Below are 27,292 nucleotides of genomic sequence, written 5' to 3'. Positions count from 1 at the left end.
GTGAGGATACTAAGGATGTATTCAAAAGATGATTAATGAGCAACGTGTTCATGGACCAAACTTATGGATATATTTCTAATATTTCACATGACTGATTTCTGAATCCTTAAATTGAATGGGGCTCAAATCGTGAAGATGAGATTAATCTCACCCTGCCCATTTTTAGATTAAATCACTAAAAGTGTAAACACTACCACTTAATTCTCAAGTAGGGGAGGCCTGTGACCCATGTGCAAGATGAATCAGAATTGACTGCCCCCTGGGCAGTTCTAAGCAAATCCTTTGTTGTGATTGGTACACATAAAGTGCACAGGAAGTGACACAAAAGAAGTGCCTTTAAAAGGGAGAGACAGCTTCCTGTGAGACAGTTCTTGTTCGTTCTTTGGAGTTGGAGTGAGACTTTGCTTGCTAGACCTGAGACCTTAGACTTGGTGAGACAGTTCTTAAATCTCTCCCTTTGAACTGCCACATGGTGAGTGAAAAGGACTGACTCCTTCTTGGATTGTTCTGAAGGGACTCTCCTCTTAAGAGAGGCTTTATGACTGAAGCCCTTCTTTATTCATCCCCAGACCTTCAGCCTTTGGTCCTCAGCTCAAGGCTGAGGCTTCTCTGGCTGAGGAGTAATTAACCTGACCTGGGTTGAGCCAGGGGCCAGAGCAAATTACTTAGTGTGTTAAGTTAGTTATCTTACTCTATCCTCTCTTAGATTTTCTTTATTTTCACTGTCTCCTGTATTTTGTAAATGAATTGCTAAAAAATCATTTGGAATTATTTATTCAATTCCTAGTGACCCTCTCTCTTGAATATTCAGTCCAAACAAACCTGCTCTGGAAATCTAGGTATATCTTGGGGGTGGGACAATTAAGCAGCTTGAGATGGAAAGAGAACCGCCAGAAACTCAGTAAACTTGCAGAGGCTGTTCTCTGAGCCTTCTGCTATCTTTTTAATTTTTATATCCTTCTCTAAAGATTACATAAATGGTGGCATGAATTTCCATACTCAACATACAATTTTTTCTTGTAGATAATGAATCAAGTCATACATTAACTTTACTGAATCACAAAATTATTTGATTGCCATTCCATTATTATCTTATTTTATTATTAAACAAAAGATGCAAAGCTTTGGCAAGAAAACTTCATTACAGATTAACTGGGCTGTAAATTACTTCCCTACCCATCTGCAAGGTATATGGCATGCATTCCAGCTGTAAAGAATGGTCAATTATCTTTTAACAAATCAGATTTAAGCATGATTATTTTTTTATTAAATTGTATAATTAATCAGTAAGAGATTTCTTGGCTAGTTAATTACACAAACACACAATTTCAGATTTCAAAGATACAATAACCCTAACACTGACCCAAATATTATTTCAATATATCCTTTCATTTTTCAATATTTTTTAAAGAGTTTGTTCTGTTCTTTAAGCTTCGGGGTTTGACAAGAACACTCCAGAGGAAGCCTGCTTTAATTTTTCATCCTTGCCTTCCCTGTGAAAGATCAGGGAAGTTTGAAAGCAGTTTCAGGCATTTGTGTGGGAATTGTGAAATTCTTGGTTGTGGCCTTGCTGGGAAGTTTTAAAGTTTTTTAACTCTTTATTTGCTGGTTTGTCATGGGGGGACTCTAGGGGAATTTCTATATTATATATAAAGGTGGGGCTTTCCTAGAAATTTATAGAGGGCCTGTAAGGGCTCTAATGATAGCCATTACTAATCTTCTCTATCTCCCTAGGGCTGGATAGAGTATTGGTTATAATAATTCCACTAAGGAATGTTAATAAAAGAAGAGTCATGCAGGGGAATCTTTAGTGGGGGGGGGGGGAACCATCCTTTCTAGAATTTCACTATGCGGTTCTAGGACCCCATCTGAGACTCTGTCATTCAGAGGGGGTTTGATGGCCCTCCATATCTGCTTAAATCTCATACTTACTTTGTAAGCTATAAGACTAAGTGAAATTTTTATCCCCTTCTCAATTATGATGATTCTGATTTAAGGGGAAATAATTTCCAGAGGGAGAAATAATTAGGACTTTGTTCACCTTATAGAAATATTTTACTGTGGTAGTATTCAGATTTTAAGCAATAAAGAATAGGGGTCTATTTCCCCGAGTATAATATGGTTTCTCAATAGGGGCATGAGATTCCCATAAGTAAAAAATGTGTCTCCTTCCCTATTGTTCTTAGAAAAGAAAGTGCCTTTCCTCTTGCTTGTGGAGTTGTGTTCTGTTTCGCTTTACCCTGACAACCTCAGACTGTGCATCATGACCCTGAAATCTTGGATATAATGGACTGAACAGTGGGGATCAGATCTCATATTCCTTCTGCATCTTCCTCATGCACTCTTATTTTCTTTGTTTGTTAAGATCTACATGTGTCAGCAAAAATTGGGAACAACTGAGTGCCAATTAACTAGAGAATGGCTAAAAAAGCTGAAACAGATAAATGCTGTGAAATAGTGACAAATAATGTCAAGCATTAGGATGCCAGAGGAAAAGTCCTTATCGTTGTAGTATTTTATGCACAGTATGAAACTTGGGGTATTTCATGAGGGCTCCTCTGAAAGAGTCTATGAAGACTGTGCTACAGCAAAAGGCCTTTCCTAGTAAATTGGAGATATTAAATCTTATCTTCACCATAACACATCCAGTGTTTAGTCAACCATAAGCTCTAGCTGAAGCCTTTCCTGTAATTTTTCCCTGTATACCTCTTCATTCCAAAAAAGATATTATTCATTACTGATCATACAACTCTTACCCATCATTTCATATTTTATTTTTCACAATTACGTATAAAAATGATATCCAACATTAAAAAAAATTAGTCTTAGATTTTCTCACCAATGCCCAAGAGCTGTTAAGCAATCTCATAGATTTGCATGTGCAATCCTAGAAAATAATTTTCCATATTGAACCTTCTGGGAAGCTAAACTCAAACAAACATAAAGTTTTTTGAGGGAAAAATTTTTTCTTTGGTCTGGATTCAGACTCCATTAGTTCTTTCTCTGGAAATGGATGAAATTTTTTATAATGTGACCTTTGGGATTGCTTTAGATGCCTATATTATTGAGAATACCTCAATTAACAGTTATTCTGCTGCCAGAGGGGTCCTAAAGGGGTAAGGAGAATGAGATGTGGGGAGAAGGATGACTCATCAGGAGGGCCAATGAAGCTGGTAGCAATCAGTGGCAAGGTTTATTGATCACAGCTAGTATTTTACAGCAAAAGTGATGTAGACCAAGGGATTGATCACAGCTAGTATTTTACAGCGAAAGTTATGTAGACTAAGGGACAATAGTTACTTATGATTTACAATCTTACTATAATAACTTAGTTTACCTAATTGAAGCTTAGACAGAGTTTTCTATAAGTTAATAAATTACAGGTAAATACGTAACCATCTAACCAAGCTTCTCAAAGAATTCCTGCATCAGTAACTTCTTAGAAGAATATTCAGTTTCTGTGTGGAGAGGTGGAAAGGAGGAGTTTTGGGGAACTCATGTGATACCTAGACTGTGTGACTGACTGGCCAGATCATGGTTTCCCAGAGACGTTGCAAAATGAGTTCACACTCACTATTGGGGGCTACATTCCGCATACAATATTGTAGTCACAATGTACAGTGTCCTCGTAGTTCTGCATCAATTCTCAAGTATTTCCAGGTTTTTCTGAGCTTTTCCTTCTCATTAATTACAAAACAGGAGTATTCCATTACAATAATATGCAACAATTTGCTCAGCCACTTCCCATTGATGACTTTCCTCTTACTTTCTATTTCTTTTATTACCCTTAAAAGAACAGCTTTAACTGTTTTTTTCTTTAATCTTTATAGTCCTTTTCCTTTTTCTAATACCCTTTGGACATGGTTTAAAAATGCTCTTGCATGAATCAGTTCACAACTCGCCCAATACTTCATTAGTATCTCAATTTTCTGGCATGTCCTCCGATTTTTGTCACTTTCTTTTTCTGGCATGAGTCAATTTAATAGATTTGGAGTGCTCCCTCAGACTTATTATAATTTGCATTTCTCTAAATAATAGTGATTACCATCCTCCTGAGAAAAACACATACAACTTGAGCACAGTCATTAGCTTTTTCTGCACTATAAATCCACTGATATGAAGAGATGATCTCTGGCTGAAAGTCTTCCTACAGGGAATCCATCTGGAACTATTGTATTCAGAAGACATTTTCTCATACTGAACAAGCTCTGAATTCTCCATTTCAAAGTCTTTCTTCATTCATGACAGTAATAAGATTTGCATCCTAAAGGAATTCTAGGTTGAGAATAAGAGATGATTGTTCCTGAAGGCCTTACCACATTGATCATATTCCCAAAGTTTCTCTCTAGTGTAGATCCTCTTATGTTAAACAATCTAAAAGTGTCAACTGTAAGCGCTGCCTCCCTACTCTTGAAGTTTCCCTCCAGTGAAGATTTTGGGACATGAAGCAACTATGAAGTTTCATGTGAAAATCAATCTGAACTCATTACATCCATAAAGTTTCCCTACAGTGTGGATACTCTGCTATTTAGCCAGATAAATCCTATCTGTGAAAGCCCCTCCACACTATTTACATTCATGAGGTTTTTCTCCAGTGTGGATTCTCTGATGTGCAGCAATACTGCTCTTCTTTGTGAAAGCCTTTCCACAGTGTTTACATTCATAAGGTTTCTCTCCAGTGTGGATTCTCAGATGTGCAGCAATACTGCTCTTCTGTGTGAAAGCCTTTCCACAGTGTTTACACTGATAAGGTTTCTCTCCAGTGTGGATTCTCTGATGTGCAGCAAGACCACTGCTCTGAGTGAAAGCCTTTCCACATTGTTTACATTCATAAGGTTTCTCTCCAGTATGGATTCTCTCATGTGCAGCAATACTGCTCTTCTGTGTGAAAGCCTTTCCACACTGTTTACATTCATAAGGTTTCTCTCCAGTGTGGATTCTCTGATGTACAGCAAGACCGCTCTTTTGAGTAAAAGCCTTTCCACATTGTTTACATTCATAAGGTTTCTCTCCAGTATGGATTCTCTGATGTGCAGTAAGTCTGTAACTATGAATGAAAATCTTTCCACACTGTTTACATTTATAAGGTTTCTCTCCATTGTGAATTCTCTGATGTGCAGCAAGACGGCTACTCCAAGTGAAAGCTTTTCCACAGTATTTACATTCATAAAGTTTCTCTCCAGTGTGAATTCTCTGATGTGAAACAAGTTTGTTCCTTTGTGTGAAAGCCTTTCCACATTGTTGACATTCATGAGGTTTCTCTCTAGTGTGGATTCTCTGATGTACAGCAAGACCACTGCTCTGAGTGAAAGCCTTTCCACACTGTTTACATTCATAAGGTTTCTCTCCAGTGTGGATTCTCTGATGTACAGCAAGACCGCTCCTCTGAGTAAAAGCCTTTCCACATTGTTTACATTCATAAGGTCTCGCTCCAGTGTGGATTCTCTGATGTGCAGCAAAATTGTAACTTCGAGTGAAAGTCTTTCCACACAGTTTACATTCATAAGTTCTCTCTCCAGTGTGGATTCTCTGATGTGCAGCAAGATCACCACTCCAAGTGAAAGCCTTTCCACATTGTTTACATTCATAAGGTTTCTCTCCAGTGTGGATTCTTTGATGTGCGGCAAGATGGCCCCTCTGTATGAAAGCCTTTCCACAGTGTTTACATTCATAAGGTTTCTCTCCAGTGTGGATTCTCTGATGTATGGCAAGACATCTTCTTATTGTAAAAGCCTTTCCACATTGTTTACATTTATAAGGTCTGTCTCTAGTGTGGATTCTCTGATGTATGGCAAGAACGTACCTCTCTGGGAAAGTCTTTCCACAGTGATTACATTTGTAAGGTTTCTCTCCAGTGTGAATTCTCTGATGTGTAGCAAGGTACCTTCTTATTGTAAAAGCCTTTCCACATTGTTTACATTGATAAGGTTTCTCTCCAGTGTGGATTCTCTGATGTACAGCAAGGTTGTAACTTCGAGTTAAAGTCTTTCCACACAGTTTACATTCATAAGTTCTCTCTCCAGTGTGGATTCTCTGATGTACAAAAAGATCACTCTTCAGTGTGAAAGCCTTTCCACACTGTTTACATTCATAAGGTTTCTCTCCACAATGGATTATTTGATGTGAACTAAGCTCAGAGTTCTGACTTAAAGGTGTCCCATCTTTATTATTCCCCAAAACCATCTCTACATGTTTAGTTTTTGGATGTCTAATGAGGTCTAAAGTAGAGTCAAAGGCCTCTCTCCCAAGGTTACCAAGATAAATGAGAATTTCAGGAGTTTTCTCTAGTGACTGAACAAGTCCTATTTTTTCAAGAAAGCCTTTGCTGTATTTACTAACCTGACAACAATCCTTTCCTGAAGCCAATTTGGTGTATTGATTTAGGTCTGAATATTGGCTGAATTTCTCTGCAGTTTCATCAAATTCAGAGTCACTCTTTGGATTTCTATTTCCCTTGATATTAGAGTCACAGATTTCTCTCAAAATGAAGCCAGAGAATCCTTCATTCATGTATCTTTGGGGGTCAGATCCTTCCACAAAATGGCTCAGCTTGGTTGATATCTTCCTCACTTCAAAATTAGTTTCTGCATCTGAAAAAAATAAAACATGACATAAAAACAAAAGGAAGATAAGTACACACATGTAAACATAAATTCTTATCTCTGATGGCACAAAGTAAAGTGACTTTTATTCTATTTCCCCTAACAAAAAGGAGTTTTCAAACTTAAACAAGCCAAACCAGTCTTTGGACACATCATTTGGTCATGACTGCAAGATGGATGATTTTAGAAAGATTTTCACATACAATAACAATGGAAACTCACAATGGAACAGTGAAAGAGGCAGACCCAAGATTTTTATCATACTTCACAACTCATGTCATGAGTAAACAATGGAGTTGTGACCTAAACAATTTCCTTGCAGGCAGACTACAACTCATACCCTGTGTCTAAGCATGCTCTGTCCACAGTATTAGACAGTCTTTCTCCATTGCCCTTTCTAACTTTACTTTAAAAATCACTTGATGATTATTCTTATAATTTTATCAATCTCAGGTAACGTTTCAGATATTTTGTTCTCATCGTTTTGGAGGTACCATCACATGATCATTCTTGGTAAATTTTATATGCTAAACAGAGAAACACCTTCATTCTTTTTAACTCTCATGTAGTAATTCTCAAAGCCATCAATTAAGAAAGCATTAAAGCTTAAATACACTCTACTAACTTAATAATACAAAATAACCAAAACTGCTAATCTAATATTGGATGATTCTATTTAACTTTAGAAGACATAATATAGTGTCATGGAAATTTTTATCCCACCACTCTGATATAGGCAATTTAGGTAAACAAAGTAAAAAAGCCAAATTTCTCCAAGTCAAGGTAGAATTTTAGAGTTTATTGGAAGGGGGCCAAGTCTCCTAGATAAACCTAGAATCTCGCACATGTTACATAGTTGGAACCCAGAGAGAGACCAAGCCAGGCAACAGAGACCTGGTTTATATACAAAATGAATATTTCCAAACAAGGATTATGACTTAAGACACAGCATCATGTAGATCTTTTCTAGAAACTGTTATCCAAGTACACAGCTGATAGATGAGTTCATTTAGGAAAACCCATATTAGTCTAAAGGTCAAATCACAAGACAATACCCTTATTAAGAAATACTGAACACCATTACCTCAGGGCTCATCTGATCAAGTTGAGAAATATGGTTATTTCCAAATAGGAAATGGTGTGCATACTTGCACCATAGCAGGACATGATGCAGCATTTCAGTACCTGAAACTCAGATGATCAGCATCTCATGATAGAAGGGAAGTATGACTTAGGGAGGGGTTGAAAATTCCCTTAGAAGCAGTTTTTATGCTCTAGTCAGAGATCCTGATAAAAATCATGAATTCTACTAAGTATAAAGATTATAATGGAATTATACTAATCACTTTAGAATCACTATATTGATTATCTTAAACCTATCACTATCACTAAAATCCAATCAAGTATAATGGGGTAGGGGTCTTTTTTCCCCCGGACAATAGGTTTTCTTCTTTTCTCTACAGTTGCAAAGATATTATGCCATTTAGTGCAGATATACTTAATATTCATGTTATTCTATCAAAAATATGGAAATAAGTCTTGATCAATGATACATGTAAAATCTAGTAGAATTAAGTGTCAGCTATGGGGGAGGGAAAGAACATAAATCACGTAACCATGGGAAAATATTCTAAATAAAAAATATTCATGTTATTTCAGGATCTAACATGTATCATGTGTCATACTGTACACTGAGTACATCATGCATCTCTCAGGAAATGAATAGCAAGATTTAGTGCTGGTCTTTCAGCCTCCAAGTCTAGCACTTTGTTTACTACAACAGATACAAGTCTATTGGGATAACAGCCTTTATCCACCTGTTTTCATTTCACTCACCTGGACAGGAGCTCCTTGGGCCTTTTCGCTCTAGCAGCCATGGTGCTTCCCCTTGCTGAAAACAGGAGATAAAATCTTCTCTACGAATTGGAAGCCCTAGACATAAAAAAGAAGGAAGGGATTAAGAGAGAAAATAAAATACAGCAGAAACTATCCTGTAGGCCTTGCTTGCCTACTCCTTTTCCATTAAGAGATTCTCTGGTGTGTTGATAGCTTCTTCAATTTCTTTTTCTGAGATAGGCTTATTTAAATTTTCTATTTTCTCTTTTGTTAATCTCTGCAATTTATATTTTTGTAAATATTCATCCATTTCACTTACATTGTCAGATTTATTGTCATATAATAGCTCCTAATGCTTTAATTTCTTCTTCATTATAAGTGAATTTGCCCTTTTCGACTTTAGTATTGGTAATTTCATACTCTTCTTTCCTTTTTTTAAGTGAAATTAACCAATGCTTTATTCATTTTGTTGGTTTTTTCCTTCAGAAAACCAATTCCCAGTCTTACTTATTAGTTTAATAGTTCTCTTATTTTCAATTTTATTAATTTCTCAGTTGATTTTTTGGATTTCCAATTTTTTCTGTTCTTGAATATTATTAATTTGTTCTTTTTGTAGTTATTTTAGTTGCATGCTGTAGTATACAGAATTGGGGTCATATAGTTTTTTCTAGCTTTGGCTGAGTTCCAAAAGCTGTTAGGTTTTGGAATCTTGAGGGAAAGAGGCAGTTGACTGGATCTTCCGTAGAGGGAGGTAGTCAATGAGCGAGCTGCTTTGATTACCTAACTTTAATATTGAAATTTAGCCTAGCTTTGATATATTTACTTAAGAAATTATTATTTTAGATAAATCCTTTATATCTTCCTTTCCTAATACCACCCCTGCTTTCCCTCCCTTATCTTATGTGTCTGTAGAGTTAATAAGGAGAGTAATTAGAGAGGAGTTAAGTCTGTGAAGAGTTATCTAATTGACAGCATTAGTTATAGTTAGTCAAATCATCATTTATTCCCTTTAGATAGAAATAGCATTTTGTAAAGCTGAGTTTAAAGGCAGGTCCTTTCTCAGACTCCATCTTTACTTCCCTTCCCCCACCTGAGGTTCCTGAGACAACGGATAGGGCTTTCCTTTGATCCACCTTCCTAACAAACATCTTTCAACCAAAATAAACCCTTTTGTGTATCAATAGCCCTATTAGTGTAATTTGTCTGTTAGTTATCAAGTGGGAAGAAGAGGGAAAGAGACAACATACTCTGGGCTTAGAGGGAAGCTGGGCATCCATCTTGAAGGAAGGTGTTACTTCAAAACAGGTCCCTTCCTGTGAAATTAACTAAAGCCTGTTTGTTAATTTCAGTCTAGTCTATTTCCCTCAGCTTGTGTTTGAGTCTAAGTCCCAGTCTGTAAGCCTGCTGTGTTTGTCTGTTTAGTTTAATTTCTCTTCTCCCTGAAGATCTCTGTTTCCCTTCTGTGTTATACCTCTGACTTCAGTCCTATTATACCTTGAATCTCCTTTAATCCCAGCCTAACTGAAACCGAGATTACCCACTTAGCAAGTCTCCAACATCCTCCTTTCAATTTCCCTGATACCCCACCTTTCCTCAAATTACCCACATTAACATTCTGGCAAGCCAAGTCATACGAAACCTATCTTCTGAAAAAAAGAAAAAGAAAATGAATTGCACAAGATTGATTTTTATATTAAGCAGTCTATCACTGCTTATTTGGTCTTTTATGCAGGGAATGTGTGCATTTTGGCTGGTAAAAGTATCAAACATGATACAACAATTAATTGAAATCTACGACTATTATAAATGGTTTGCATTCACTTTAGCTGAATGCATATGCTTCATTCCAACAGCAGTGGCAATTGTTCTGGCTCTATGGCATTTTTTGGCAATTTTAAAAGCGGTCCTGACTCATCTGTTTAACTATTATAAGGCATCTGATTCAAAACAAGAAAATGATAACAAAGAACTAGGTGAGAACATAAAACTACTGTTCCAAGTGTTGAGGCAATTATGTGAAGGGAATGAACTCGATAAACATACCATCTTACAACTTGAAATCATAGAATCAAATTTTTTTGAGAAAAAGGAAACAGAGAAAGATCAACCAATACAGAATGCAGTGGTCTCTGTCCTACCAATAGTAGACAGGACTATTGTGCAACCTGGAGAGGGGGTGGTGCATGTCAAAACATACAAGGCATTCACTCCTAGTGATATGGAGGTTTTAAAACGCCGTTTTCCCAGATTCTACGAAAAACCTTATAACAGTTTAAAAGAATTAAAGCGGGTGTTCACACTTTTTAACCCTAGTTTCGACAATGCCGAATTTCTTTGGGGGGAATTTTACACTCCCTCGGAAAAGGAAAAATTCCTGACCGAAACTAGAACGAACCCAAATTTAGAATCATGGCCGTTAGTACATCAAGATCTAGATTTCACTCAACACGCCAACATGAGATACTTGTTAAGATGCAGGGCTGATCTTATCGAAGCAATGAGAAATTTTGCAAAAAGGCCAAATGCATGGCAAAAATTTGAGAAACTGAGGCAAGGGGAAGAAGAGCACCCGAGCAGTTTTCTAGACAGAGTTATTGAAGCTGCTGAAATGATATTAGGACTTAGAGATACTCATTCCCAGGATACGATCGATCATATAAGGAGACAATTTGTAAAGGGAACCTCAATCCCGATACAAAATTACTTCAGGCCAAAGTTGTCCACAGTGGGAATCATTACCACTGGAGGATATTATGAATCATGCAGCATATATACATGATTCCAAACAGAAAGAAGTGAGAATGGCTAGGCAATCTGACAATGAGAAAGATGAGATCATAGCAGACTTGAAGAGGCAATTTAAAAAGTTGAGACGGGAGAAAGAAATCGAAGAGGTGAAGAATTTTGCTCTTCAAACGAGTAGAAACCAGTTTAGACAACCTGCCAACAGCACCCCAAAATCAAAATCAGTACCCCGATGCTACTTGTGTGGGAAGATCGGGCACGTGATTCGTTTTTGTAGATATAAGCAACAAATTGATTTTTCAAAACCCAATAATCAAAGAGATAATAGGAAAACATTTTATAATTCAAAGTGGGCTAGAAATAATGAATCAAATAGATATAATCAAGAAAAACATATGGATACTTGCTGCAATCACACATGCAAAAAGTACAGTCAAACACCTTCGTTAGATGATATGGAGAGATATATACAAATGGGCACGAAACCGAAAAAATCATTATGAATCGAGATTTCTAATTTAAAACCTATCAATCAGTGTAATTTGGGTGTGGCAGAGTCTAAGAGAATTGTGGGAAGCAAAATGAGAAATCAAGGCAAAATAGAAAAGGTGTCTAAAGTAATCTACACAGAGGATACACATAGGTCTGTGGTAGATAATGAGCAATGGGAAGACATAATGCAAATGTGCAAAGAAATCTTTGGCATTCAGGAGGATGATTATATAAGGGATCAGCTCTCTCATTCCATATCACACACATGGGGTGGGAAGCATGAATCAAACCATTGCAAAGAATCACATCAAGAAAATTTGCAAATGGATTTAGAATTAGATGCAACAGTTCTTTCCCATGCAATTGCTTTAGACACAAGGTCACAGAGGTTAAAGAGCAAAAAAGTCTAGAGGTTGGCAAGAACTTGATTTTAAAGAAACAACCCACTGATTTAAAAGATGATAGCAGCTGTGTAGGAAAGTCAAAATCCACCTTTCTCAACCCGTTAGCTATAGAATTTCATCCTAAACTTTGGGGAAGAGATAGGGAACAGTTGCTTTCTTCTACAATCAGTGTGGCTGAACATAACATCGAGACTGTTACTGTGATTGATAAAAATAAAAATCATCTAATGTCAGTCACAAAAACAGTAGGGCAAAATAGGGAACAACAGTCAGCTTATGAATCAGTAACTGAACCTGAAGTGTTGAAGGGAACACAATCTAACTATCATACAATCCCAGAGACTACTGAAGGAGAGATTGCTGATTTGAGGCTTGACAATTCTTTAAAGAGTGGAAGATAATGGGGCAGCTGGGTAGCTCAGTGGAGTGAGAGTCAGGCCTAGAGATGGGAAGTCCTAGGTTCAAACCTGGCTCAGCCACTTCCCAGCTGTGTGACCCTGGGCAAGTCATTTGACCCCCATTGCCCACCCTTACCAATCTTCCACCTATGAGACAATACACCGAAGTACAAGGGTTTAAAAAAAAAAAAAAAAGAGTGGAAGATAGAACAAATCAAATTTCCATTTCTGAAGCCCTTAATGAAAGCCAACATGGAATTTGCAATAGTGACAATGACTTACAAGCTCTCAATGAGAGTATGCTCTTTAAGCCTGCTTTCTGTAATCCTGATTCTAAACTGAACTTGCCTAATGGTGCTATAGGAAGTTTGGGTTTAGAGACAAAAGACCATACGCAACAAAGAATCAATGACAAGTGTACACAAAATACTGAGGATTCTTTATTACCCTTAGTGCCAGTGAAGCCCAATGACAGTGGAGAACCCTTAGTTACTTTAGAAATCGGGGGAGTACACATTTCTCTTCTTTTTCTCTACCTAATCGATATAAGCATTCAGAGATATAAAATTTCCCCTAAGCACTGATTTGGCTATTTGCCATAACTTTGGATATGCTGTCTCCACATTGTCAATTCTCTTGATTAAAAAACATTGTTGATACATGTAAAACCCAATGGAATTGCTCATTGGCTATGGGTGATGGGATGGTGAATGGTAGGGAAAGAACATGAATCATGTAATGATGGGAAAATACTCTAAATTAATTAATTAAATGCATTTTTTTTAAACATAATATCACTTTATTTATTTATTTATTTTTTAAGCCCTTGTACTTTGGTGTATTGTCTTATAGATGGAAGATTGGTAAGGGTGGGCAATGGGGGTCAAGTGACTTGCCCAGGGTCACACAGCTGGGAAGTGGCTGAGGCCGGGTTTGAAGCTAGGACCTCCTGTCTCTAGGCCTGACTCTCACTCCACTGAGCTACCCAGCTGCCCCCATTAAATGCATTTTTAAAGTAAAATAAAAATAAAATTATTTCCATGATTTGCTTAAGTTACCTCTTTTGAAGAATAAGACTCAGTTTCCAATAAATTTTTAATTTGTCTTTCCATTAACTCTCATTGAGTATACTTTTTATTGCATTATGATCTGAACAGGTCTCATGTTATTATTTATGCTTTTTTTTGCATTTGGTTGTACACTTTTTATGACCTGGAATATGGTTAATTTTTCTTTTGTTCTATGTTCTACTCAAAAGAAGGTATATTCCTTTTTCAGTCCATTAAATTTTCTATACATATCTAAATGTAATTTTTCTAATATTTCATTCACTTTCTTTACTCCTTTTTTTGTTTAATTTTGGTTACATTTATCCAGTTGTAATAGGGTGTGAAGAGGGAATTTCATCCATTCCTCCTCCTGAACTGCTGACCCAGTTCATCCCATTTTTTACATGCCAGCTCTGCGTCCATAAATGTAAATAAAAGGGTGTGGGTGGACCCCACTTCAATCTCTCTACTTCCCTGAGAAGGCAGGTAGGAGGGAAGCATAATCCTGCAAGATGAGCTACACGTGGTCAGACTTAAGAGTTAAAAAAAAGACTTTAAATCTATGCTTTTTCTATTTTAAGTGATTATTAATAAACTTTATAGGAAATTAGAACTTGTATAAAATAGGGTGACTTTTGCAAAGCCATGCCAGCTTGCTCCACCAGACACACCTTTCCTGAGATAGATTGGCTGTTCCCTTTGTTTCTTAGCCCCAGGCTTCCCTTGGAATCTGGCCACACAGATCAGTAAGAACTCTTCCCCTCATGGTCCCCCCACACCCATTTTTTAGCTTAGATAAGGTTGGGGTGTTGTAGGATAGAGCCCAAGCCTTGAGGTTTGCACAGACAGGCCTAGGCTCAGCTGCACCAAAAAACCACATGAATCCCAAGTGGCTCTGGGACCCAGCAGGAATTCCTAATCCTTCCCAGCCCCTGACTCCCTGCACCTTACTTAGCGCCTAACACATGGGAAGCTGATTCAGGCTTTTAGCTTCTGCTGGGCTCAATACAGCACAGTGCAGGAATCAGTCTGTTCATGCACAGCGCAGAGCAGGGAGCAGCCTGTTCAAAAGGACAGTAAACTAACCCAGGGGGTGCTTCCTGGTTGTGTGTGGGGTTGGGGGCAAAGGGGGAGACTGAGGTGTTAGCTCCCATGAGGGACTCTCTTGCTGCCCTCTAAACCCTGATCTCACCTAGGGGTAGCTGGCTAGCTAAGTGGATTGAGAGCCAGACCTAGAGACAGGAGGTCCTGGGTTCAAAATGTGGCCTCAGACACTGGTTGGGCAAGCCACTGGCAGATAGGCAATTTCTTTGCTTCAAAATTCCAAACCCTGTCTGTGCAATGTCCCCACAATATCGTCCCCTTTTATCCAATGAGCTAACCAGCTCAGTGATGTCAATTATTTTATTTACCCTTATTTATCCTATGCTATTTGCTAAATTAACCCCCCAAATAATAAAAAACCTTATCTACACAATGTTATTCTAGATTCCTAACTATCTACCCTAAGCTAAGATGTTTTCTAGGAAAAGTTTGGGTTAGGAATTGGGGTTTACAAAATGAATACAGGCAATAATAACAATTTTTGTAATACAACAGCATAACAAAAATCAATAATCACTAATATTTCTATCTTCTAGCTATGCAATCTAATACTGATACAATTTCCTATTTTACTCTGTCATTATGCAAAACCAATTTAACTATAACATTTCCATTAACATAATTTCCAGCTAATGCTGTTACATATAACTTCCTTTAAAGATAACTATTCTGCTACTCTAGTTTCAAATCTTATGGTCACCCTATGTGCTAATCTAAACTAAATATTTAGTAACTCCTTAAACTACTTGCTAAACTGTTTCTCTAAGTTATACTAACTTCCCTATCTATCCTAGACATTCTTTGTTTTATACCCTATGTACAAGGTATGATACAGTATTTACAAACCCTATAACTACTATATGCAAACCTATGTTAAATATATATATGTACAATTTTTTTACATCAATTATATACACTGTACAACAATTATGTTATTTCTTATACTCTGGTGTTAAGCAGAAAAATTTTTGGTTTTTCTGTTTAGGTTCATGCATTTCAATGTTTATGCATTGTGACTAATTATTTACACATTTTGCATTTCTTTTCAATCATGGACTCTCATTTATTTACACAAGGTCAACAGATAGTTTTGAATTGTGTGTGTGTTCTTTTTTATGTACTATTGCATGAATACTTACATCTTTCTCCTTGACTCCTCTTTGTTGTTGCCTGATGGTTCTCTTCATTTCCTCCAAGCTATGTGTGTGCTGCATGTTTTCCCTAATGTGTTTCGCTCCTTGTTGGATGAATTTTTCCATGGTTTCTAAATTTGGGGCTTGTAATAAATGTTTGCTATTACAATTGCAACATTTTGTATTTGTATATTGTTGTTGCTATACTTTGTGTTGTTGCTTTTCCAGGACCCCCTTTTGTTGTTACCTTGTACTAATTGTGCCTTTAAATAACAGTCACAAATTATGTGTCCCAAGTTTCCATATAGGAAACAGTTGGGTACATTTCTCTTTTGATTGTTTTATGTGCAATTTCTTATGGGTCTGTATGTTTGCAAAGCAGCTAGATTTTTTATTTCCTCAATTTCTTTTTGTTTAATTGTGCTATTTGCCTCCTTGAGCTTGGTTTTAAGCTGTTTTATTATTTCATCCTTTTCATTTAAGATTTCTTTATGATCTGCAAATATGTAAGTTGTAGTTATTCTTAAATCTTCCAGACTTAGCATTTCCCAGTCTGGGCATTGAAGTTTAAAATATGATCTAATATGGGTATTACTGCCTTTCACAAATTGTCTCCTTATGTGTTGGAGATTTTGTTCATTTAAATTTTCAAAGCCAAGCACATCCTCTGCTACTTTGATCACTCTATCAAGGAACTTTAATGGATGTTCCCTACTCTCCTGCCTCAAGTTCTCAAATTGTCCCCAAGTATCTGTTCTTTCTGAAAAACTTTTCACTGCCTATAATAAATCCTCTCTGGCCTTTCTTAGATAATGTAGATTTGCATTATTAGACAACTCTAAGTCTGTTCCTTCCTGTGGCCATGATGCTAAATTTGCATTGTTCCTAGTCTCTTCAATAAATTGTTGCTTTTCTCTAGTTGAAAATAATTCAGTGAGAAGAATTTCAGCATCCTGGAAATTTGGATCATAAAGCCCAATTGCTTCTTTGAATTCTTTCAAACATTTTACAGGTTCAGAAAACCACGAAGGCATTCTTTTCTTCAGACTTTCCAAGTCTGCAGCTGTAAACAGCTTATGTGTTTTGATTTGGACTATACCAACATCTGCTTGTAGACCCGTGTGGTCTCTTATTCGCAATATTGGTATTCCCCCTTCAGCCTCATTTATGTTTTCTTGCTCAGTTACATTGTGTTTTTTTTTTAGTTGTATCTTGCTGTGTTAATATCTTTGCCATTTTGTTTTTCCTCAGTTAGTTGCCTAATTTGTCTGAGGAAGGAGGAGGGAAAGAGACGGGGGAGAGTGAGAGTTGCTCTCTCTGGAGGACTCTTTCCTGGACCTCGGGCTTGGAAGGTGCTCTTGGCCTCTTGGGATTGAAACTACCTCTATTATTGGGATTTTCCCAACTGTTTCTCTTCCTGGATTCCTGTGGATCTTAACATCAACTAAAAGGATTTCAAGGGGCTACTTGACCTGTAACATCTGTTTCGGGGGGGGGGGCTTTAGCCCGAGGAGACAAGTCAAACCAGCTCTGAAGGTCAGAAATCTTTTTTCTTCTCACTGTCTACTTGCTATAGACTTTGAACTTTTTAAAGCTAACATAGATATAGTACAGATTAGAGGAAAGGAAACCTCCATAAGCCTGTGAGCCCTGGGCTCAGCTCCACTACTGTTTTTGAAAAGGCTTTTACCTGGTGTAAAGATCATGTACACTCACACTGTGGATTGTGGCCAAGTTAAAAGAGAAATAAAATCTCATTTTTGATTGAGAAACCTTTGTGTTCTGCCTCTGCTTGGCTAACACATTGTCATGTGGCACGTGAACTATGAAATTATGGTTTATAATTATTTATTTCATATTTGCAATAGGATATTTGACTTTTTCTTTTTTCCTAACCTTTTTAGTACTTGAAGTACATGGAATCAGTATTAATGTTTTTGATCTTGAAGGATAAGTTTACAGTATCTATTAGCCCAAATAACTATTCAAACCCCAAATCTTTAGACTATGGAAACCTGCCATGAATTCATGAATGTTATGGGAATTTGATTAATGACTGAGTCTGATTCCAGTAGAAGTGAACAAAAAAGAGCACTGTACAGTACTTAACAAAGTTAACCTGCCCAGTGCCAAAGAGCACAAAGGTCAAGGAGAGCAACCAATCCTAGTGGGATTGATGAGATTCTGCTCCAAGAGAGGTGTGTTATGGCTTCAGAGAAGATTTTTAACCTCAGCTGGAAAATCTATAGCTAATGCAAAAATTATTAATGAAGTTCTTTCTGCTCTCCAGCTACCTGAAGCCCTAGCTGTAGTTCACTGCTCTGTCCATACCGGTGGCACTTACCCTGTCTCTAGGGGAAATGACCGGGCAGATACTGCTGCAAAGCTAGCAGCCATAGAAGGGCCTGAATTGATTTTAACATTGACAACCACTGATGACTTAAATTTTTCACTTTCCTATAATGAGAAGGAAGTGAAAAAATGGAAGGAGAACTTTAAGGGTAAACAAATGAATGGAGTATGGGTGTCCTCTGAAGGAAAACCCCTGCTCCCTAGAAATTTTTATCACCAAATTTATCAATCTATTCATAAAAATGGTCATTTTGGTACCCAAGGCATCATGGACTCTGTTAAAAGGGTATGGCTAGCTCCTGGCATAACCACTATAGCCTCTAAAGTATGTGCAACTTGCCCTACCTGCCAAGCATATAACCAACATGCCTTTCATGGCAAGGCTTTTGGTGGACATCCTCTGGCTTACACACCTTTTGAGCACCTACAAATTGATTACATAACAATGCCAAAGGCTGGACAATATAAATTTTGTCTAGTCATAGTGGATCAACTGACCAGATGGCCAGAAGCATTTTCTACTGCCCGAGCCACAGCGGCTTTTGTTACCAAGGTGCTTTTAAAAGAAATCATTCCTCATTTTGGCCTGTCTGCACGTATTGACTCGGACAGGGGAAGTCACTTTACCAATTCAGTTTTATCTGAAATATATTCCTGTTTGGGAATAACTCCCAAATTTCATGTACTATATCACCTCCAGAGCTCAGGCCAAGTTGAAAGGATGAACAGAGAACTTAAAGCTATGATTGGCAAATTATGCACTGAGACACATTTGAAATGGCCTGAAATTCTTCCTCTAGTTCTATTTTATCTTAGAAGTAGGCCCAGGGGAGATCTACACATCTCACCATATGAGATGATTTTTGGACATCCCCCTATACAGGCTAAGCCTTTTTCTCCTGCATATACATCACTATTAGAAGGAGATACTTCTATTGCTTCCTATATACAGGAATTGCAGCATAAACTGTGTGAACTCCATGAATCCAGAACTGCAGTACAAGCAGGACCCATAGATTTTTCACTTCATGACCTGAACCCAGGAGACAAGGTGTATATAAAGAATTTCCAGAGCTTTGGAGCAACTCAGCCTTCCTGGGAAGGTCCATTTCAAATATTATTAATTACTCCAAAAACTATTAAAATTGGAGAAAAGGACTCTTGGATTCATTGCTCACATGTAAAGAGAGCATCTTCTATTAAAACTGATTGACTGTATACTATTATAAGCATTGGAGATAATAGTCCATAAAAAAGTGGACACCATTTTTGGAACACATTGAATTCCTGAATTTTTATTTTACTATTGCCTTTTATTTTTCTAATAGAATATTTGATTTTCCTTTTTAATTCCTTGTACTCACAGTAATATAATCAATATTAATTTTTGATTCTGCAGTAATATGTTTAAAATATATTTGCTATAATATTTTAATGCATACCCTAAAAGCCCTAGACTATAGTAACCTGTCATTTATTATTAAATATTATAAGATTGTGATTAATGATTCTGTCTAATTACAGAAGAAGGGAACAACAGAGCCAACATAGAGTACAAGAAGCACAAGGTCATGGAGACCAACCAGTCCCATTGGGATTGATGAGAAACTGCACAGTGCCATGGAGCACAAGGTCAAAAACACACCATACCAATCCAAGTAGGACTGCTGAACTTCCATGCCAATATTAAGGACTTGAACTTAGTGTAAGATTCAAAGTTGCAATGCTTGGCATATGTTAAGTCATAGGACTCTTTGTATTACACTGCCAGTTGAGTTTGGCCATCATCATTCTGGCTCCCCTGTCCCTGAGAATGAAACGAAATCAGACCAGGGAATGTAAACTTCCCTTTTACATAAAAATCTAGTTCTCTTTTCTCTCATGATATGCCAACTTGCTGTAGTCTTGGCTGCCAATGGGTAAGCTCAATATTACTGCATTTTGTCCTACAGATTTATGGGTTAGAATTTACTTTAATTGGACCCTAATACAAGAACTGTTATGAATTTATTGTTTAATCAGAAAAATTTTACATACATAAATTTTGATATTTTGATTCTTATTTTGAATCTTTATTTCTCTAAAAATTTAATTTTCTTATGTTTTTGGTTTTTCTTTTGATAACTGACTCATACCCCCATAACTCAACAATATATTCTGAGTTGATCTGGGTGTTGGTCAACCACCCTCTTCAGGGTAGATTTTATTTTTATAAAAAATCCAAGTTTTAAAATTTTGTTTGAGAAAATTTTTCAGAAAAAGAAGTCTGCTAATGCTTGAAACCAGAAAATGGACTATTTGTCTGCAGAAACCTACACTGAATCAAGATGATCCAAAATGAACTTTGAGGTGCATCTACTTGAACTTGAGGGGATTGATAACAATTATTTGAATTGTAAACTCTTATGCCAAAGGGGATCACCCCCAATTGGATTTTTGTCAATGCACCTAGCAAAACATTGGTTTTGCTCTCTCTCTTTCTATCTCTTCTACTTACCTATTATCTCTAATTATTGTAATTAGAACTTTAGGGGTACAAGGTGATTATGTCAAATGATCAACTGGGGAGACCAGTCTCCCAAATGATCACGGAGGGGGGAGAATGTGATAATTAGATTAAGTCTACACTGCCCATCTTTAGATTTAATCACAAAAGGTGAGAGCACCTCCAAATTCTGAGAGCTCCTAACCCATGTGTGCTAGAGTGAGTGACAAATCAGAATCTGCTGACCGCCCCCTAGGTGTTCTATAAGAAGCGTCTATTGTGATTGGATACACATGCTAGGGGAAGGCACAGGAAATGACACATAAGTGACCCCTTTAAAAAGAGGGAGTTGAGTGAGTGAGAGGGTCTTCGGTTGAAGAGGGCTTCTGGTGAAGGACCTCTTCTGTTTGTGGAGGAGTATTGGCTGGAACGCTGAGACCTTGTTGAAATTACTTTAAATATCTTCTTTTGAATTCCATGTGATGAGTTTAAAGACTGAATCTTCCTGAACTTCTCTTAAGAAACTTCTCTTAATAGACTCTGTGAATGAAGCTTCATTCACCTCTGGGTCTCTGGCCCTCTGACTCTCTGCTGAGGGTTAATTAGGTCTACCTAGATTAATTAGAGGATTGTAGCAAATTACCTACTGGTTTAGATTCTTATTTCCTCTCTTCTTAATTGTAAATAAACTTCCATAAAAGTCAATTTTGACTTGAGAGTATTCTTAATTGAGGATTGATAATAGTTCAATCCTCTGGTGACCATCTTTTAATATATTGAACCCCCAAAACCCCTTTTTCCCCCTTACAAAGGAGAATTGAACTTGTTTGAAGTTGTGGTTGTTTGACACTTCTATCAAGCATCCCACTTTGGCTGTTTATTCTGGCTCCCCTATCTATCCCTGATAGTGAAGGTAAAATCAGACCAGAGGAAGATTTTTTTCCATTTGTTCCCGAAACCTAATCCCTCTTCTCTAATAGTTTGGCAATTTTCTGGAGTCCTGGATGCTGATGGGTAAATTACTATATCGCTGCAATTATCCTACAGGCTTGTAGGACATAAATCACTTTAACTGGGCCTTGATGGTGATTCAAGGACCTGTTACAGGTTTATTCTTTTTTACTACTCAGAATTACAAGTTTAGTACCACACCCTCTGTCTATGTATATTACTTCTAACTACTATGATATGGATAATAATTTTAAGAGTTCCAAATACCATCTTTGCACTATGCATATAAATAATTCGACCTAATGGAGTTCTATAAATTTTCTCCATCTTATTTACCTATTCATGCTTCTCTTCAATTTTGTATTGGGACATCAACTTTTCTGTTTTGGTTTGCTCTTTTCATCAGGAATGCTTGGACATCTCCTATTTTAATAAACAACCATTTCTTCCCTGAAAAAATATAGCCAATCTTGATGGGAAGTTGATTCATGGCTATAAACCCAGGTTCCTTACCTTCCACAATATCATATCCCAAGCATTCTGATCCTTTAATGTAGAAACTTCCAGATCCTGTGAAATCAACACTAGGGCTACATGATATCTGAATTTTTTCTTTCTCCCTAAGTGCAGTACTTTCTGCAGGATCTGGTAGAACTTAACTTTGGCTAGAACATTCCTAGGAGTTGTCATTTCAGCATTTATTTTAGGAACTGAATTGTGGATTCTTTCAATTTCTCTTTTAACTCTGAATCAAGAATATCAAGGCAATTTTATTTGATAATTTCTTGTAACAGAAATTCTTGTGTTTTTTTTTGTAGTCCAATAATCTTTAGATGGTATTTCCTGCATCTCTTTTCCAAGCCAGTTTTTTTGGTGATATATTTCATATTTCCTTTTATTTTTAAATACTTTGATTTGATTGTATTGTTTCCAGATGTCTCAGAAAGTCATTGGTTTCCACTTGCCAATTTCTAATTGTTAATAAATGATTTCCATCCATGGCCTTTTAATCCTCCTTTTCCATTTGGTCCATTTTACTTTTCCTGGAACTCGTTTTTACACTGGAATTTTGATCATCTTTTAACAGTTGGTCAACTCTACTTTTTACAGAACTGTTTTCTTTATTAGATTTTTGTGCTTCCTTTGCCACTTGGCCAATTTTACTTTTTTAACCTGTTATTTTCTTTTTGTATTACATTCATTTCCTTTCTCCATTTTTCTTCCACTTCTCTCATTTGATTTTTGAGTTCCTTTTTGAACTCTTCAGCAACTGAGAGCAATTTCCATTATTATTTCAAGTTTTACATGTGGCTGCATTAGTACCCCAGTCTGCACCTGAGTCTGTGCCTTACTCTTCTTTGTTTCCTTAGACATTTTACATGCCTAGATATTTCTTTTGCTTTTTGCTCATTTTCCCAGACCTTTTTTTTCCCCTACTTTGACTTCTATCTCAAAGTTGGCTCTGTTGTCAGGGTAGAGGAGGCATTCTCTTAAACTTCAGTTTTTCACTGCTCTTCCCCTCAGCAATAGTTCTCATTTTCTACAAGTTTCATTTCTTCCAAGGTGGTATCATGGCCTATGGGCTGAATGCTCAGAAAGCTGCTGATTGAGTCTCAATCTAGGGACTGATAATTCCTTGCATGGCTCAGTGAACTGGGAGCTATTTTGCCCTGAGGCTAGGGGCTTCACCACAGGGTTAAAGTGGACAAGTGACTTTGGGGCCTTGCCAAAGCCTTGTTCCAGTTCTTTGTATTTCAAGGGGTAGGCTTCAGATGCTCTAATGTAGGCTAAAGCAAGGGTCCCAGAGTCTAGAAGTTGGCATATGTCCAGGATCAGAACCTGTACAGTAGGTGAGGGATGGATTGTCTGCACTCTGCAGTGTGTAGTTTTACTTTCAGTTCCCCCTTATACCCTAAAATAAAGAATATCTAACCAACATTCAAGTTGTTCTCCTTAGGAGAGCTAACTCACTCTTAACAATGTTGATTCTATGACTAGTCATCTAGAGGTGCTATTTTAAAATTACTTTGAAACCTTCAATTTATTTTTCTTCATACCATCTGCAAAGAGTCATAGTTTGGTCTCCTCATTGCCTATTTTAATACCTTCAATTTCTTTTTCTTCTCTAATTGCTACTGCTAGTGTTTCTAGTACAATGTTAAATAATAGAGGTGACAATGGGCATCCTTGTTTCACGACTGATCTTATTGGGAAGGCTTCTAATTTATCACCATTGCAGATGCTTGTTGATGGTTTTAGATATATACTGTTTATTATTTTTAGAAAAGGCCCTCCTATTCCTATACTTTCTAGTGTTTTCAATAGGAATGGGTGTTGTATTTTTCAAAGGCCTTTTCAGTATTTATTGAGATAGTCATGTGATTTTTGCTGGTTTGCTTATTGATATGGTCAATTATGTGAATGGTTTTCCTGATGTTGAACCATCCTTACATTCCTGGTATAAATCCCACCTTATCATAATGAATAACCCTCACTTGCTGGAGTCTTTTTGCTAGTATTCTATTTCAGATTTTTGCATCTATGTTCATTAAGGAGACTGGTCTGTAGTTTTCTTTCTCTTTTTTTTGATCTACCTGGCTTTGGGATCAGTACCATATTTGTGTCATGAATGGAATTTGGTAGAACTCCTTTTTTGTTTATTATGTCAAATAGCTTGTATAGTATTGGGATTAGGTGTTCTTTGAAAGTACAAACAAAACCAATGCAACCAAAATTAAAAGGGAAGCTACAAATTGCAAAAAAATTCTTTATGACAAAAACCTCTGACAAAGGTCTAATTACTCCAATTCATAAGGAACTAAAACAATTGTATGAAAAATCAAACCATTGCCCAATTGATAAATGGGCAAGGGACATAAGTAGATAATTTTCAGATAAACAAATCAAAACTAGCAATAAGCACATGAAATAGTGTTCTAAATCTCTAATAATTAGAGAAATGCAAATCAAAACAACTCTGAGATGCAATCTAACACCTAACAGATTGGCTAAAATGACAGCAGGGGAGAGTAATCAATGTTGGAGGGGATGTGGCAAAATTGGGACATTAATGCATTGCTGGTCAAGTTGTGAATTGATCCAACCATTCTGGAGGGCAATTTGGAACTATGTCCAAAAGGCTTTAAAAGACTGTCTGCCCTTTGATCCAGTCATAGCACTGCTGGGTTTATACCACAAAGAGATAATAAGGAAAAATATTTATAGCTGCGCTCTTTGTGGTGACAAAAAATTGTAAAATGAAGGGATACCTTTCAATTGGGGAATGGCTAAACAAATTGTGGTATCTGTTGCTTATGGAATACTATTGTGCTCAAAGGAATAATGAACTGGAGGACTTCCATGTGAACTGGAATGACCTCCAGGAATTGCTGCAGAGTGAAAGGAGCAGATCCAGGAGAATGTTGGATACAGAGACTGATACACTGTGGTACAATCAAACAAATCAAATACCGGACTTCTCTACTAGCAGCAATGCAAGGATCCAGAACAAAGCTGAGGGACTTATGACAAAGAAAACTATTCACATTCAGAGGAAGAACAGTGAGAGTAAGAACACAGAAGGAAAACAACTGCTTGAACACATTGGCTGATGGGAATATTATTGGAAATGTAGATGCTAAATGATCACTCTAGTCCAACTATCAATAATATGGAATTAGTTCTTAATCAATGATACATGTAAAACCAAGTGGAATTGTGCGCCAGCTACAGGAAGTTGTGGGGGAGGTTTGGGGGAAAGGAAAAGAACATGAATCATGTAACCATGGGAAAATATTCAACATTTTTTAAAAAGAGGAAAAAAATAAAAATAATAAAGTTACTTTGAGATTCTCAGGGTAGTTCTAGCTTTTGCTTCTGCTATGCCACCATCTTAGATCCTCCTCCCTCACTCATACTTCTAAACAAAACATTCTTGTTAAAGACTACACCCATCTAAAAGGGAAAGGGACTGTCTTGGCAGATCCCTTCAATGCCCATCTTCAAGGAAAAGTTGCATGGGTATTAACAGAATTTGCACATACATTTCAGGTCTAATTAGAGGTTGGACTACATGACTAATGAGATTTACCTTTAGGAATGTAACTGTAAATCTGGTTTAAGTGTTCACCTGAAGCTATCTAAAACAGAAGAGAAACAATTTCAGGATCAAGAAAGGAATGTCCCAGCTTTCTATCACATACTTCAAATAATTTTTTAATGAAAAGCAGGCAGGAGGAGGACCATGGGTGGTGATAAGCACTTTTGCTTTTTTAAGCACCAACAAAGAGTCAAAATCCTTTACATTTGGTTTGAAATGAAGACAATCCCTTAATAGGAGATTCAGAGGTAACAGAGGAAATGCATCTTACCCACAGAGTGTAGATTCTGCACATTCTCCTGCATGACCTCCAGGTAGAGCTCTTTCTGAGAATAGTCCAACAGGTACCACTCCTCCTGGGTGAAGTCCACAGCCACATCCTTAAAGGTTATTAACCCCTAAACAAGCAAGTCATGATATTTTAGAACTGAATCTTCAGAATTCCTATAGTACAACATAAATATACCTCATAAAATGACTGGAGGAAACTGAGGCACGCAAGGGATTCACGTCAAACTCCTAACCTTGGAGATTGTCATACCCAACACTAGTGTGTAATTTGAATCTTTTACCCTAAAAACTATGATCCCCAGCAAAACTACCATCCCCAGCACCCCACTCACTTCATGTTTATGTGCTGATATAGACAGGATATAAATGGGGTAGAGTGCCATCTCTTCCTCTCTTTCCTTCCTGAAGAGGCTTTGGTGGAGCGGGCATTTTTGAACAGGTATTATAGAATGTGGTTCTATTTTTGTCAGACAATAAACTTTATAAAATATATTTCCCAAAGTATTAGACACTGTTATTGTAGAAATTACAGAAATGAATTATGTGTAGTTAAAAAGTTGGTGTGCAGAGCCTAGTATGACTGCATGCTAGGAAACCTAAGAGAGGATTCTGGAATGTGGGAAGGAGAGATTTTGAAGGTGCAACTACCAACTGTGCTCTCCTATCCTGAAGCTGAGAGAGGAAAGATCTGATCTCTGCTGATCCTGTTTCACCAGGCTTGTCAGTGAGAGAAGGGAAACCTTTTAACTTCTTTGGGAGTACCTTTTCTCATAAGAAAAAATATATATCTGAAGAAGATCCTACATACATTTTGTTCAATAAGAACATCATTGTCCAGAGTCAGTTGTCCTACGTGTGAGGCCTGAGGTTTCAGCCTCAGGCCAGGCCCACCTGGGTTGAACTCAGACATCCCTTTCTATCTTGAACCCTGGCACATCTTGAAAACCCAACAAGGGAGGATTTATAGTGTCAGGTATAATAGAGAGGACTTGGGATATTAGTCAGAATCAGGGAGGTCTTAGGGAGCATCAAGAATAAGAGATCGTCTTGCAATGAACTTAAGAGGGAAGTGAGAATCTTGGTGATTAGGGTATCCTCAATCCTAAATCCTCCCTCCCTCCCTATTATTTAACCAATAAACTGCTTAGTTTCTACATCAAGAACTGTTTGAAAGACTTAGTTATGGCTCATCCAGTGTTATAAGGTCTCAACTGCCTTACTGCACTAAAGGGGAAACTGAGGTAGCCTTTGGTGGGTTACAACATCTACACACCTCAGTGTATCCTTATATTTCAACATTAATTTAAATCCTACACTAGAGACCAGTCATTCACAGTCCAATGTAATACCA

At 37.2% G+C, this 27,292-nt stretch overlaps 1 protein-coding gene across 1 annotated transcript in view; it reads right to left on the bottom strand.

Moving 5' to 3' along the window:
- Positions 1-4,767: 4,767 nt before the first annotated feature.
- LOC123240689 (zinc finger protein OZF-like) overlaps positions 4,768-27,292 on the bottom strand; it is a gene marked incomplete at its 3' end in the record, with an annotated part of 28,438 nt that continues 5,913 nt past the window's right edge. The window contains exons 3-7 of the mRNA XM_044668409.1: positions 25,922-26,048; positions 8,439-8,534; positions 6,340-6,590; positions 5,566-5,733; positions 4,768-5,397 (exon numbers count right to left, since the gene is read on the bottom strand). Coding sequence (XP_044524344.1) covers positions 4,768-5,397; positions 5,566-5,733; positions 6,340-6,590; positions 8,439-8,534; positions 25,922-26,048 — 1,272 coding nt within the window. The remainder of the gene's footprint in view (positions 5,398-5,565; positions 5,734-6,339; positions 6,591-8,438; positions 8,535-25,921; positions 26,049-27,292) is intronic.

Source organism: Gracilinanus agilis, chromosome 3, assembly GCF_016433145.1.
Source record: "Gracilinanus agilis isolate LMUSP501 chromosome 3, AgileGrace, whole genome shotgun sequence".
NCBI lineage: Eukaryota > Metazoa > Chordata > Mammalia > Didelphimorphia > Didelphidae > Gracilinanus > Gracilinanus agilis.
The sequence above is the reverse complement of the archived record's forward strand: the minus strand, read 5'-3'. Positions and strand labels throughout refer to the sequence as shown.